At 42.8% G+C, this 15152-nt stretch overlaps 1 protein-coding gene across 11 annotated transcripts in view; it reads right to left on the bottom strand.

Moving 5' to 3' along the window:
* GOLGB1 (golgin B1) overlaps positions 1-15152 on the bottom strand; it is a 70824-nt gene that overhangs the window by 37383 nt on the left and 18289 nt on the right. For 10 of the 11 annotated variants that reach the window (XR_007167406.2, XM_048074813.2, XM_066992119.1 and 7 more), the window contains 5 exons: positions 14120-14242; positions 13557-13670; positions 8623-9031; positions 7028-7113; positions 6627-6726 (listed from right to left, as the gene is read on the bottom strand). Coding sequence is in view for 10 of the 11 variants with exons in the window: in XM_048074813.2 (XP_047930770.2) it covers positions 6627-6726; positions 7028-7113; positions 8623-9031; positions 13557-13670; positions 14120-14242 (832 nt within the window). In the remaining variant the exon portion in view is untranslated. Of the gene's footprint in view, positions 1-6626; positions 6727-7027; positions 7114-8622; positions 9032-13556; positions 13671-14119; positions 14243-15152 lie in introns of those variants that run through there. The other variant, XM_048074818.2, reaches the window with a different exon arrangement.

Genomic DNA, 15152 nt, shown 5'->3' with positions numbered 1-15152 from the left:
TTCATTAGCATAAAAATGAAAAGAGAAATTGTCAAAACTGGGAAAGAATAAAAACACTGGAGGGCCATTGTCCAAATCAAGAACAGTACAAGAACTCATCTGCTGTTTGACTTAGGATATTTTTATTTTTATTTCTGAGAACTGGCATATAAACACCTTTCATGATAGGTATGTCACTATACTGTATATGATGAAATGACTGGACTGGTAGATAAGGGGAGAGCAGTGAGTATTGTCTACACAGACTTCAGTAAGGCTTCTGCCACAGTGCAACATAAAATCCTTACAGACAAGCTCTTGAGGTATGGGCCAGGCCCAGAGGATGGTTTTTAGCAGAACGAAGTCTAGTTGGAAGCCAGTAACTAACCACAGAGCCAATGTGTCAATACTGGGTCCAAGGCTAGTCAACCTCTTCATTAATCATCTAGAGACCAACAAAGGCCACTAAGATGATTAAAGGGTTAGAGCATGTCTCCTGTGAGGAAAGGCTGAGAAAGCTGGGACTTTTTAGCCTAGAGACCTGAAGGGGGGGGGGGGGGGGGAGGGGTCAGAGAAGATGGAGCCAGGCTCCTTCCAGTGGTGCCCAGTGACAAGACAAGAGGCAATGGACACAAATTTGAAACACTGTCTGAACACACAAAAAAAACATTTTTTGTTGTCTTTTTTTTTAAAAAAAACAAACTGTGAAGGTAACCAAGCACTGGTATATGTTGCCTAGAGAGGCTGCGGAGTTTCCCTTGGAGATATTTAAAAGACAGCTGGACATGGTCCTGGATAAGCAGCTCTGTGTGATCCTTCTTGAGCAGGAGGGATGGGCAAGATTACCTTCAAAGGTCCCTTCCAACCTTAACTGTTCTACAATACTCAAAACATTCTGATACTCAAAAGCAAAAGAAAGGCAAAAACATGTCCTGTACCGTATAGAATCATAGAATGGTTTGGGTAGGAAGGCACCTTTAAAGATCATCTAGTCCAACCCTCGTGTCAAGGTTAAGGACATCTTTCACTACATTACATCACTCTAAACCCCATTCAACCTGACTTTGAACACTTCCAGTGACTGGGCATCCACGACTACTCTGAGCAACTTGTTCCATTGCATCACAACCTTCATCATGAAACACTTCTTCCTTATGTCCAATCTAAATCTACCCTCTTTCAGATTAAAACCTTTGCCCCTCCTCCTGTCACTACAGGCCCTAGCAAAAAGCCTTTCTTATCAGCCCCCTTTATAAATTCAAAAAGGTCTCCTCAGAGGCTTCTATTCATGTCCAGGCTGAACAACACCAACCTTCTCAACTTTTCTTCCTAGAAGAGGTGTTCCAACCCTCTGATCATTTTCGTGGCCCTCCTCTGGACCTAATCTAACACGTCCATATCTTTCTTGTACTGGTGGTTGTAGAGCTAGTTACAGTACTCCAGGTGAGGTCTCATGAGCAGAGTGCAAGGAGAGAATCATCCTTGACCTGCTGGCCACACTTCTTACAAAGCCCAGGATATGATTGGTTTTCCAATCTACAAGCACTTGTTGCGAGCTCATATCCAATTTTTCATCCACCAGTATCCCCAAGTCCTTCTTTGCAGGGTTACTCTCAATCAATTCATCATCCAGTCCATACTCATGTTGGGGATTGCTCTGATCCAGGTGCAGGACCTTGTACTTGACTTTGTTGGACTTCATGAGGTTTACATAGGCACAGTTATCACACCTGTGAAGGTCCCTCTGGATGGCATCCCTTCCCACTAGTGTATCAACTGCACCATTCAGCTTGATGTCATCCGCAAACTTGTTGAGGTTGCATTCAATCCCACTATTGATGTTATTAGTGAAGATATTAAGTTGTATTGGTCCCAGTACAGACCCTTGAGGGACAGCACTCATTACTGGTTTCCATTTGAACGCTGAGTCATTGACTGTAACTCCTTGGATGCTGTCATCCAGTCAATTCGTTATCCATCTATCAGTTCATCCATCAAAACCATATCTACCCAATTTTGAAGCAAGAGTGCTGTGCGGGACTAGAAAGGCATTATAGAAATCCACGTAGATGACAACAGTTGTTCCTGCCTTGTTCACTGATGCAATGATCAGTTATGGAAACTGGGGTCCACAGTGACTGGAAAAATACAAATGTTGCATCCTACTTCAAACAAAAGAACAAAAAGATGATCTGGAAAACTGCAAGCTGGTATGCCTTACTTTGGTCTCTTGGAAAAATTACAAAATGTATCCTCTTGGTAGAGAGAATCATAGAATCATTCAGGTTGGAAAAGACGTCTAAGATCATCTAGTCCAACTGTTCACCTAGTACTAATGTCCACCACTAAAACATGACACTAAGGTCTAAACATACACAGTTTTTGAAGACCTTCACAGGTGGTGACTCAACCACTTCCCTGGGCAGCCTATTACAATGCCGCACAACCCCTTCAGTAAAGAAATTTATCCTAATATCCAACCTAAACCTCCTCTGGTGCAACTTGAGACCATTTCCCCTCGTCTAACCACTTGGTGCTTGGGAGAAGCACCCACCTCGCTACAATGCCTTTAAGGTAATTGTACAGTATGGTAAGGTCTCCCCTTAGCCTTCTTTTCTCTAGGCTAAGCAACCCTAGGTCCCTCAGCTACTCCTAATAAGGCTTGTTTTCTAGACCCTTCACCAGCTTCATTGCCCTCCTTTGGACACACTCCAGCACCTCAATGACCTTGTAGAGTGAGACCCAAAACTGAACACAGTATTAGAGGTGTGACCTCATCAGAGCCAAGTCTCATCAGAGCCAAGTACAGTGGGACGATCACTTCCCTAGTCCTTTTGGCCACATTATTTCTGATACAAGCCAGGATGCTGTTGGCCTTCTTGGCTACCTGAGCACATTGCTGGCTCATATTCAACAGGCTACCAGCCACCTAGAGAGTTTTTAATCCAAAAAAGAGTACAGCTGTCCAAGCCATGAGCAGCCAGCTTCTTCAGGAGAATGCTGTGGGAAATGGTGTCAAAAGCCATACTGAAGTCTAGGTAGACCACATCCACAGCCTTTCCCTCATCCACTGAGGATGACACCTTGTCGTGGGAGATCAGGCTTGTAAAGCAGGACCTGCCTTTGATAAACCTATGCTGACTGGGCCTGGTCACCCGGCTGTCCTCTAAGTGCTGCATGATGGCTCTCAAGATAATCTGCTCCATGAGCTTCCCTGGCACTGAGGTCAGACTGACAGACCTGTAGTTCCCCAGATCCTCCTTCTGGCCCTTCTTGTAGATGAAATGTATCACATTTCATAGAATCACAGAATCATTAACATTGGAAAATACCTCCAAGATCATCTAGTCCAACTGTCCCCCAATATAAACCACTAAACCATGTCCCTAAATACCACATTGAACCTTTCCATAAACACCCCCAGGGACGGTGTCTTCACCACCTCCCTGGGCAACCCCTTCCAATGCCTAACCACTCTTTCTAAGAAGAAATTTCTCCTAATTTCCAACCTGAACCTCCCCTGGTGCAATTTAAGCCTATTCCATCTTTTTCTATTTCTAGCTATCTGTGAGAAGAGGCTGACCCCCAGCTCCCCACAACTTCCTTTCAGGTAGTTGGAGAGAGCAATAAGATCTCCCCTGAGCCCCCTCTTCTCCAGACTAAATAACCCCAGTTCCCAGTCCCCTATTTGTTCCTCACAGGACTTGTGTTCCAGGCCCTTCACCAGCTTTGTAGCCCTTTTCTGGACACTCCACAGCCTCGATGTATTTCCTGTAGTGAGGGGCAATTTGCTAGCCACCAGTCAACTGGGACCTCCCTGGATAGGCAGACTGCTGTTAAATGATGGAAAGCGGTTTGGTGAGCACTTCTGCCAGCTCCCTCAGTACCCCTGAGCAGATCCCATCTGACCCTACAGACTTGCATACATCTAAGTGGAGTAGCAGATAGCTAACCATTTCCTCGTGGATTGTGAGGTCTTCATTCTGCTCCCTGTTCCTATCTACCAGCCCAGGGGGCTGAGTACCTGGAGAACAACTGGTCTTGCTGCTAAAGACTGAGGCAAAGAAGGCATTAGTTACCTCACCTCAGCTTTTTCCTCATCTTCTGTCACTATGTTTCCCCCCCACATCCAATAAAGGAAGGAAATTCTCTTTACTCCTCCTTTTCTCATTTACCTATTTGTAAAAACATGTTTATTTTCTTTAACAGTGTCCTGGTTCCAGTTAGGACAGAGTTAATCTTCCCTCATAGTAGCTGGTAGGGTGCTATGTTTTGGATTAGGATGAGAAGAGCGCTGATAACATGCTGATGTTTTAATTGTTGCAGAGCAGTGTTTACACCAGGCCAAGGACTTTTCGGCTTCTCGCTCTGTCCTGCCAGCGAGCAGGCTGGGGGTGCAGCAGGAGCTGGGAGGGGACAGACCCAGGACAGCTGACCCAAACTGGCCAAAGGGGTATTCCATACCATCTGACGTCACGCTAAACAATATATAGGGGTGGCTGGCCGGGGTGGGGGGCCGGGCTGCTCGGGGATAGGCTGGGCATCGGTTAGCGGGTGGTGAGCAATTGCATTGTGCATCACTTGTTTTCTTACACATTATTATTATTAATACTATTATCATTATCACTATTATTATTGTTATTATTATATTCCTGTCTTAATAAACTGTCTTTATCTCAACTCACCGGCTTCACTTTCCCGTTTCTCTCCCCCATCCCAGAGAGGGAGGGGGGAGGGTGAGCGAACGGCTGTGTGGTGTTTAGCTGCCAGCCGGGTTAAACCACAACAAACAGCAATAGTCAGATTGAGCTCAAATCGGGCTTTGGCCCTTCTAATTTTGTTCCTGCAGAGCCTCCTGACGTTTGTAGTCCTCCTGAGTGTCCCCTTCTTCTAAAGGTCATGAACCTTCTTTTTCTTCCTGAGCTCTAGCCACAACTCCCTGTTCAGTGAGGCTGGTCTTCCACACTGGCTCACCTTTTGGCATGTGGGGACAGCCTGCTCCTGTAAGTTTAGGATTTTTCTTGAAAAGTGTCCAACCTTCCTGGATTCCTTTGCCCTTCAGGACTGCCTCCCAAGGGACTCCTCTAACCAGTCTCCTTATCAGGCCAAAGTCTGCCCTCTGAAAGTCCAGGGTGGCAGTTCTGCTAACCCCCCTCCATACTTTTCCAAGAATCAGAAACTCTATTAATTCACAATTGCTGTGCCTGAGGTGGCCTCTAACCTCTTGAAGCACATTACCACGCACAGGGAAGAGGAAGTGGTGACTGAGAAATAGTCAGCATGCATTTACCAAGGGCAAGTCAGACTACTTGATTGCCTTCCATGCATTTGTGGATACGGAGAGAGCAGGGAATGTCATTTACCTTCACTTTAGCAAGGCTTTTGCCAGTGTCTCACAAAATATTTTTGTATCCAAGATAAGAGACGGTCTGGACTTCAGGACAACTCGATGCATAAAAAAAAAATGATTGTATGGTCAGGCTCAGAGAACAGTGCTGAATGAGTCATTCACTACCTGGAGGCTAGTAACAAGTGGAGCATCACAGAGGTCCATCTTGTGACCTCTTCCATTTAACAACTTCATCTATGACCTGAAGGTGGCAGAGTGCACACTCAAGTTTGGAGAACACATCACACTGGGGAGAAACAGTTGATACCCTCAAGGGCTGGGCTGCCGCTTAGAGAAACCTAGACAGGCTAGAGGAAGGGTGTTAAAGAAACCTCATGAAATTCAACAAGGACAAATGCAAAGTCCTCTCCCTGGGAGTACAGGCTAGGAACTAGTTCTCTGGGAAAGGATCAAGAAAATCGGATCGACAGTAGGCTAAATACCAGCCAGCAGTGTGCCTGGCAGTACACATCACCAGCAGCATTCTGGGCTGCATGAACAGCAGTCTAGCCAGCAGATACAAAGATATTATTCTTGTCTACCTGGCACTCGTTAGACTGCATTTCAACTACTGTATTCAGTTTTGTATGGACAATACAGGAAAACATTGATAAACTGAAGCAAGCTTAGAAGACCATCGAGATGGTCATGTGGCTGGAGCACTTGCCATGTGAGGAGAGGCTGAGGCAACAGGGCTTATTTAGCCTGGAGAAGACACAGCTTTGTAGACACCTAAAAGAAGCCTTCCAAAACCTGTGAAGAGGTTCTTGAGAAGACAAAGCCAGGGTTTTTAGAGTGATGCAAGTTATGAGGATGTAAGACAACAGGCATATGCTGAAACAGAACAGGTTCCAACTGGATATCATAAAAATCATTTCTGCCATGAGGACAGTCAAGTGTCAGAAGAGGCTGCCCAGGAGGTTGTATAGTCACCATCCTGGAAGTTTTCAAGACCTGACTAGACAAAGGCCTCAGCAACATGGTCTGATCTCATAGCTGACCCTGCTTTGAACAGGAAGCTTGACTACAGTCTCCCTGAGATAACTTCCAGCGTAAATTATTCTGTGATTCATCTTAGTTCTAGCTAATTCTATTAGAGGTGCTGCCTGAACCCTTCAGTATAAGAGCTAATAAATTCTACTTTTAAGAACTGGGAAGGATTAGCATTTTTTAAGATCTTGTCAACAAAAGCATATTGAACCAGTAACCGTGGACATGTTTTTTTATCTAAAATAGATAAGAAGAAGGATAATAATACCATCTTCAGTCTTCCGTCTTTCCACGTTTTCTGTGGATAGTAGTAAAGTCCCAGTCCCATCTTCCTTCTCTATCGTTTTTTCCTGTGAAGTTGTTTCATCCTGTTTAAACATAGGATGGAGGAGAGAGACAAGTTTGCACACAGTTTTTACAGAAGCATTAGTCTTTGATTTTTCAGTTATCCCTTTAATGTATCAGTTGGCAACTTCTGAATTAGTCAGATTGTCTCCTATTTTTGCCCAGGCTCTTATAGTCATAACACGTCTGCCCATGAGCTGAGAGAACCCAAAAGAATGTTTCTGAAGCAACACCACATGAAAAAGAAATTCTAAACATTTCACTCTGTTTCAGTTCCTCCTCAACATATGGGAAAATTTTACGAGACCTATGAAAATACCATACCTCTTTGTTCAATTCAGAGACCTCCAACCAGGATTTCAGCTTATTCTGACAGCATACAAATTCTTTAGATTTCTGTATAAGTTCATCTAAAGGAGGAAGGAAAAAAGGGAGTTAAGGCGTATCTTTTTTTTGCTGAAATATACCCAGTTTAAATGTATGCACTACAGTACATGGAATCTCTATATCCCAGTCACTGCTCCAGTTTTGGGACCTAAAGTAGCTGGAAAAAATCAGTTTGAAATATTAGCCTCCAGTAAGATTAGTATTTTTAGTTCTGATTCAATATAAGCGTACAGAGAAAAGTGGTACAGTTTGCTTTCCTTGGTTGCTTGTTTAACATTTCAGTAGAAGAATCTGAAAGATTTTGAAGAATGTGGCACATCCAAGAAGAACTCGCACAAGTCGATGGAAGAAAAAGGAATCCAATAAATTATTAAAATTAATTAGAAATATATATATGGCTCAAGAAATTAGCAAGTCTCAAAAAATTATAGGCTACGACACCACAGGAAGAAAGTACAACAAATGCTACCCTTTTCAAATAATATTTGGGAAGTTGTGGCAGCCTGGTGAAGTGCCAGTGACTGGAAAAGGGGAAATAAAACCCCCATTTTTAAGAAGGGGAAAAAAGAAGATCCAGGGAACTACAGGCTTGTCAGTCTCACTTCTATGCCCAGTATGACCATGAAGTAGATCTGCCTGGAAACTACACTGAGGCACATGGAAAACAGAGACGACTGGTGACAGGTAGCATATCTTCACTAAGGTCAAATCGTGCCTGACAAATTTGATGGCCTTCTACAGTGGGGTTATAGCACAGGTTAATAAGGGGAGAGCAACTGATGCCATCTACCTGGACTAGTGCAAAGCACACAATACTGTCCTGCACAACTTTCTTGTCCCTAAAATGGGGAGACATGGATTGCATAGATGGACCATGTGTTAGGTAAGGAATTGGCTAGACGGTTGCATTCAAAGAGTTGTGGTCAACAGCTCAATGTTCAGGTGGAAACCAGGATATCCTGGCTTTTATCAGAAGTAGTGTGCCCAGCAGGACTAGGGAAGCGATCCACTCAGCTCTGGGGAGGCCGCACCTCTAATACTGTGTTCAGTTTTGGGCCCCTCACTACAAGAAGGACATCGAGGTGCTGGAGTGTGTCCAAAGAAGGGCAACAAAGCTGATGAAGGGTCTAGAAAACAAGTCTTATTAGGAGTGGCTGAGGGAACTAGGGATGTTTAGCCTAGAGAAAAGAAGGCTACGGGGAGACCTTATCATACTTAAGTAGGATATTAGAAGAAATTACTTTACTGAAGGGGCTGTGCAGCATTGGAATAGGCTGCCCAGGGAAGTGGTTGAGACACCACCCCTGAAAGTCTTCAAGAAACATGTAGATTTAGAACTTAGTAGCATGGTTTAGTGGTGGACATTAATACAATCTTAAAGGTTGATGATCTTAGAGGTCTTCTCCAGCCTGAAGGATTCTACGATCAGTAGTTTCTTATGAGCCATCATAAAAGCAAAGCCAAGTAGAAGGCAACCCAGTGATCCTTCGGTTCTTGAAAACCTGCTTCACCAAAATACCATGCTTACTCACCTTGTAGTTTCTTTATTGTAGTACTGTTCTCAGCAGACAGCATCAACAGCTGGTCAACATCCTGTTTCAGCTTATCATTTTCAGCTACAAGGGCAGCATAGCTAGATTGGAGTTCTTGCTCAGCCACCTTTAGACAACTGATCTGTAGGTTTTTCTCTTCCACCTCCTGCCTTCGTTTCTTCTCCAGGCCTCTGTATCTCTCTAATTCCACTTGCGCCCTTCTTGTCTCTTGTAGCTGTTCTGAGAGACACTGTACCTCCTCCTGCAAGTGATGGCAGGACAGCTTCCTCTCGGCTAGTTCCATCTCCATTTTCTCTCTAAGACTCCGAGACTCTCGTCTCTCTGCATCTAGCACATCTTTCAGGGAGCTTAGATCCACTGACATCTTCTGGCATTGATCTTGTAACATCTGTAAAAGGATATGAAAATTAAATTAACTCTTATCTAGATCAATTCAGCACCAAAGCGAAGTACCTGAATTAAATCTTAAAATTGCCATTATATCCTCCTCAAATATTTAAGTAGCAGAAAGAATGAAATAAACATGAGAGGAATCTCAATTTGTTAGAAAGAACCTGCCCTACTACTTGCTTCTTGAAAGGATATAAAGCTGGGGTAAACATGAACTCACAATTTGAGTTCAACTCCCAAAACTAAAGAAAAGAAAAATCTAAATTTAGTGCAGGGGAATAGACAGGAAGAAAACAGTAGAACAGTTACCATGAGTTGTGTTTTAGAGGGAAGAAAGCTTCCCAAAAAGGTGAGGAAGCACTACAACAGAAAAAGGAGAATTATAGACGACAATTAACAAATGGAACAAAAGTGTATATGTGAAATTGGGTTAAAAATGTTGAAAAAGGAAGCCATAAGTGACAGAACACTCTACACAATGCCCAGTGATTCATGAAAGATCTCAGAAAGCTGGTGGACACTGACCACAGATTTAAGACAAACAAGGAACAGACACAGAACCTATACTTGCCAGAATTCCTTTCATCAAATTTCCTTCTCCTAGGCCTATGTATGGTCAACATAGTTAGTTTCTGGAGGAGGCTGATGAGGAGCTCCTTTTACACTATGGGTAGGAAGAGAAGCTTCCACCCCATGGCCTTAGGGTATAGGTACACCCGGATCTCCTGATGACCATATAGTGGGCACAAGGGGATTCAGGGCATAGAAGAGGAATCAGGGGACCCCAACAACCATGCCATGAAGATATCCATGCTATCACTCCACAAAACTCTTTGGCAAGCAGTATAATCAACAGTGAGTACAAGTCAGCTCACCGAGGTTCTTCACCTCTTCTTGACAGTAAGAGGTCCCACCACTGTGCCTGGTTGGGACACATGAACAAGAAAATAGAGTGGTGCATAAAAGTTTTAAAGAAAAGAAAAAAGTTTCCGAAGTGAGGCTCAGCACTGGACGGGCTTTGCGGAGTGCTGTGTGCGGAAAAGCTATGAAGGCTTGCAAAACAGATGCCCATGAGGGACATCTGGGTATCACGTGGGAAATATTTTCTCTCGGCATGTGACTGAAGCAAGACAGGACTCCTGGCCATTGCTGGAGGAGTTATTGGGCAGGCTACAATTCTGACTCATTATGGTGACTCCTATGAGAAGAGGTCCAGAGCATCTTGCTTACTTGTAAACTGTATTGTAATCTAGCATTACTCTACCACTGGGGGATGGGCTATAAGTGGTCAGAAGAAAGCCATTGTGAAAGAGCTCCAAATTGTGTTTACAAAACCTATTAAAAATCAGAGCTCTTCAACCAATATACATGAAAGGAACAAAAAGTGGCTTCTTGCCTCCTCATCAAAACTACATTTCATCCACTAAACACCTTATGCAAGTTCTATAATAATAATGATAATAACAAAATACACGTACATTACCCACAAGAACCACCAAAATAAACGTATGTTTCTCTGTTCATTGTCTTCAAGGTCTAAACAGGAAGAAACTATTTCCAAGATATTTAAGAAGTTTCCAGCATTTTGGTCAGAAATCAATTTCTTTCTGCTTCTCTCCAAACGTACAAGACAATGAATCAGCTCACATTTGCTCCCTACAAATACCTTGAGAGTTTTCAAAGCCTGACCAAAAAATCTGGAAGTAGATCAACCTGTTGTGTTCTGATAGAGAATAATTATAAATAAATAAAGGAAGAGAGGTGGTAGAATTAGATATTGCTTTGAGACCAAGGATATTTATAATAAAAGCTAGCATTTCTCCAGGAAGAACAATATTAATGTTCAAAACTTGAATTAACTAAGGACACTGGAGGACAGCACAACCAATGACAACAGTAGAGGTCCCTTTTGTTTCTAAGTAGAAATGATGAGCATTTGAGCTTAAAAATGAATTTGTAACATATCTGCTTGTTTGACCAGAAGTGCAGCTGATGTACTGCACCACCCTCCCACGAGACTGATAAAGCAGAAGTTCATTCTGAACGGTGGAGATTTTCAGTTGTGCTACTGAGGAAAAAAAAAAGGTACTCATCATACATCTGCAAACAAACCTTTTAAGGGATCTCATCTCAAGGGGCACATGTATATATAGTCATGTATGTAGAGACTTGATCTCATTTTATTCACACTCCAAAATGACTAGGTGAGAGCCAATACCACTGCAGAAGCTGTGTCATATTACCAAGTCCTTCACAAGTTGCACCAAAGAACATCTGTCTTTGATCTGGCCTGGACATTGTAGTCCAGAACAGTGTAGCTATATTAGCACCATGCTAGGTACTTTTGCCTTAGGTGAAGCACCGTGTATTTGTCAGCTTTGAATGCACCAGGCCGCACTGCACAGTATGGTTAGATTTTGTCCCTGTTCACATGCACAAAAACTGGGCTGCTAGAGAGGTCTTCTGAAGCATCTTTATCCCTGTTGCTTGGCTGGACCAACTGTAAGCAATGCACAGAGACCTGTAGCTCTAAAACCTGCCTTAGAAAAAGTTCAAGTTCAGTGCAGATGCACGTGTTAGTGTGGTGGCTAGAGCCCCCTAAACAGCTATCACCTGGAAAATCTATAGCTAGCCACAAAACCAGATTAATAGTTACAGAGCCTTGTAGTCCAATAATGTAGCATTGACACTACTAGTAACAGGACTCAAAGCTTTACATTGCATTTACAAGTCCTCTGGAACAAGGCTCGTCAAGCCTGCTGTTTGAACATGCCTTAAATTCCTGGAAATGATTTTACTCAGTTTAGCTACAAAAATATTTTCTCTTACCATGTAATTAAGCAAAATTTGTTTTACTTATCTTCATCCATTTACATTATTGCAGCTTTTTTTGTTTTTCTGTAACAGATAGCAGCTACAAAGACCTACTCTTTGTAAAATGAAATAGGTATGACTAACAACAGTATAGTGTAGAAAAATGCGGGCCTGGTGAGACAGCAGAGGCACTGAGAAGCAGGAACACAGAATGGGATGCAGGAAGTACATGAAGGCAGGGAATGATAGAAGGTGAGGCACACATTGGAATTGGAGACCCCAACGCTATAAACACTTCACCAGTGGTCAGTTGAAAAAATGCAATCTGGGAACTGGAGAAAATTGGATAGAGTAGTAACAAAATAGACAAAGAAACAGAACTCTATTTGCTGACATAAAGCATGACATATAGACAATATCATTTTATTTCTATGACATAAAACACATCATGTATAGTAAAATCAGATGCAGCATGAACTTGCTTTCTAATGAAGACAAAACAAAGTGTAAAACCATTTTAGCAAACATAAAAATAACTCCAAGTGGATCCTGGATTGAGGAATAAGCTACGGACACAAAATTCCACCTGTTTGGAGATTTGTGGTGCTGTCAACTCGCTGCAAGCCCTTATCCTCAACCAGACAGAAGCCATCAACTTTTGGGGAGACTATACAAGGCTGAGCATAAAGCCAGAAATAAGGTTAGAAAGTGTGCCTAGTAATCTTTAATAGCAATATTATTGAAATCTTTTCTGCATAGTAGTAATCATTTTCTTTTCTTTTCCAGAACCAAAAAAATCTGTCCTCTTCTTTGAAAGGGAGGAGTATCTTAATTTTGAGGTAACAATCACATGATTCCCCACTCAGACTAAATTTTCTCTTATCCAAGAATTAACATTTTTTCTCTCTGAGCTGAGGGATTTGCCAGCTTGATTTCATGCTCGAAACTTGGTGCCAGAAATAAGCCGGTCTGGTAACTGGCTACTGACAAAAGTCCAGTCCACCGCATTCAGTCTGGTGCACAAAAAGTTTGACACGAGCCAGCAGTGCGTGCTTGCAGCCCAGAAGAACAGCTGCATCCTGGGCTGGATCAATAGAGGAGGGGCCAGCAGGCCAAGGAAGGTGATTTGGCCCCCTCTGCTCTGCCCTTCTGAGGCCCCACTTGGAGTGCTGCATCCAGGTCTGGGGCCCCCACAACAAAAAGGATGTGCACCTGTTAGAGCAGGTCCAGAGAAAGGCCACAAAGATGATCAGAGGGCTGGAGCACTTCTCCTATGAAGAAAGGCTCAGAGAGCTGGGTCTGTTCAGACTGAGGATGAGAAGGCTCTGAGGAGACCTCACTGCAGCTTTTCAATACTTAAAGGAGGCTTATTAAAAAGATAGAGAGCATCTTTTTGCTCAGGCAGGTACTGATAGGATAAGGGTGAATGGCTTTAAACTAAAAGAGGGGGAATTAGATTAGATGTTAAGAGAAAATTCTTCACTCAGAGGGTGGTGAGGCACTGCAACAGGTTGCCCAAAGAAGCTGTGGATGCCCCATCCCTGGAGGTGGATGAGGCCCCGGGCAGCCTGATCTAGTGGGGTGGCATCCCAGTGCATGGCAGGCGGTTCAAACTAGATGATCTTTAAGGTCCATTCCAACCCAAGCCATTCTATGACTCCACTAAAGAGACATGACAGTAAAGCAACAAGCAAAACATGAAAAAGTACCTGTTTTTGTTGTTCAGCCATATGCAATTCCTGCTCCAGAAATTCTACCACCTGAGTTTGTTCTAGCAGAGCTGTTTCCTTTTCCTGTAGCTTTCTCTGAAGTGTATGCAGGTTCTGTAAGAGAGACAGCACTGTAACAGTAATCTGAGAGGCTAACATAAGAAGGCTAGATTCCCTTGTTTCATCCATAGACCTACTTTTCATAACACAGTTACTTTAACAGCCTAAATAACTTTGTTCTTTATTGACATTTATTCTGGAACCATGGTACAGTAAGAGCACACCACTGTTTCACAAATAGGGAACTAGAGCTCAATAAACGAGTACTTCTTAACTGTGACAGGGAAGGTTTTATAGCAAATCAGCACACTGAAGCTGGAACTCTGAAAGTCTAAGATAGCATCCTAAAAGTAAACAACCAAAAAAAGCAGACAATCAGATCAAATCCCTTCTCGTCCCTTCTGACTTACTTTGCTGAGAACTGCTTTCCCAGTGAGTCCTCAGACTAATAAAAATTATTTTCTTTTCTCTTCACCTTCATAAGATTATAATAACAAATATACCTGCTGCATCTCTACATCCAGATTTGACTCGGCCGCTATCTTCAGCAATTCAGCTTGGTGCTGTTGAACCTGCTCTTTTAGGAAAGCTTCCTTCTCCTCAATTACTTCCTGCAGGTGACTCAGCTGAAAACATAAGCCACAATATATATATATACATATAAACAAACAAACAACAAAAACAAACAAAAACCTGCACAACAACAACAAAAAAAACAAACAAGAAAGTTATGAGCTTAACAAATGTGCAGGCCAGCTTTCAACATCAGCACACCACGTGTGTGTGTGATGATGTCTTCAGCTTGGTAATCCTTTACGTCACCTTGGTCACACGGTATCTTTAACCTCTTAATATATATACGTTAACTGATATTTGTGATTCCAGAAAGCAGAAAATGTAGAATTTTCATTTACAACTACACAGAACGATAAAAGATATAATTTCTATATAAGTCCAACTTCATAAAACTTCTGGTTTTGTATTTGCGTAGGATACAGTCTATTTCACATACCAAAACCTAAAACTGACATCCATAGTATTAACATAAATCATTTTATAAATAAACACAATAGCAGCAACAGCTGTTAAGTTATGTGATAAAAAGCTCATCTACACATCCATGGCAGAGCAGAGAGAGGCAATGGCAGGTGTGGGAGTCAAAAATAATACTGTGTCCCAGCTACTCCAAAGCCCATCACAGGACAACAATAATCCCACCAAAAGCCCACCTACGCAAGCCTAGAAGCACAACGGCAGGCAGACAGGAAACCAAATTCTGACTCAGAGTAAGGGACACCCTTCCAAGGGCTGCTTCCGTAGTACTTCTTCCTCAGAGAGCCATCACTCCCATTATTCAAGCATGAGACTCATTAAGATAACTGCAGAGCACTTTTAGCAGTGGCTACTGCCTAGGGATACAGGATGTATTAGTGGAAGCAGCCAAAGAGGACTGCAATTCTGGGACTGTACAAGACTTATTATGGGATGTTTAGAAGAGGAAGCAAGGGCAGGGAAATGGATGGATCTAGGATATCT

The sequence above is a fragment of the Anser cygnoides genome, chromosome 1, assembly GCF_040182565.1.
Source record: "Anser cygnoides isolate HZ-2024a breed goose chromosome 1, Taihu_goose_T2T_genome, whole genome shotgun sequence".
Taxonomy (NCBI): Eukaryota; Metazoa; Chordata; class Aves; order Anseriformes; family Anatidae; genus Anser; species Anser cygnoides.
This window is presented reverse-complemented; position numbering and strand designations above follow the sequence as displayed.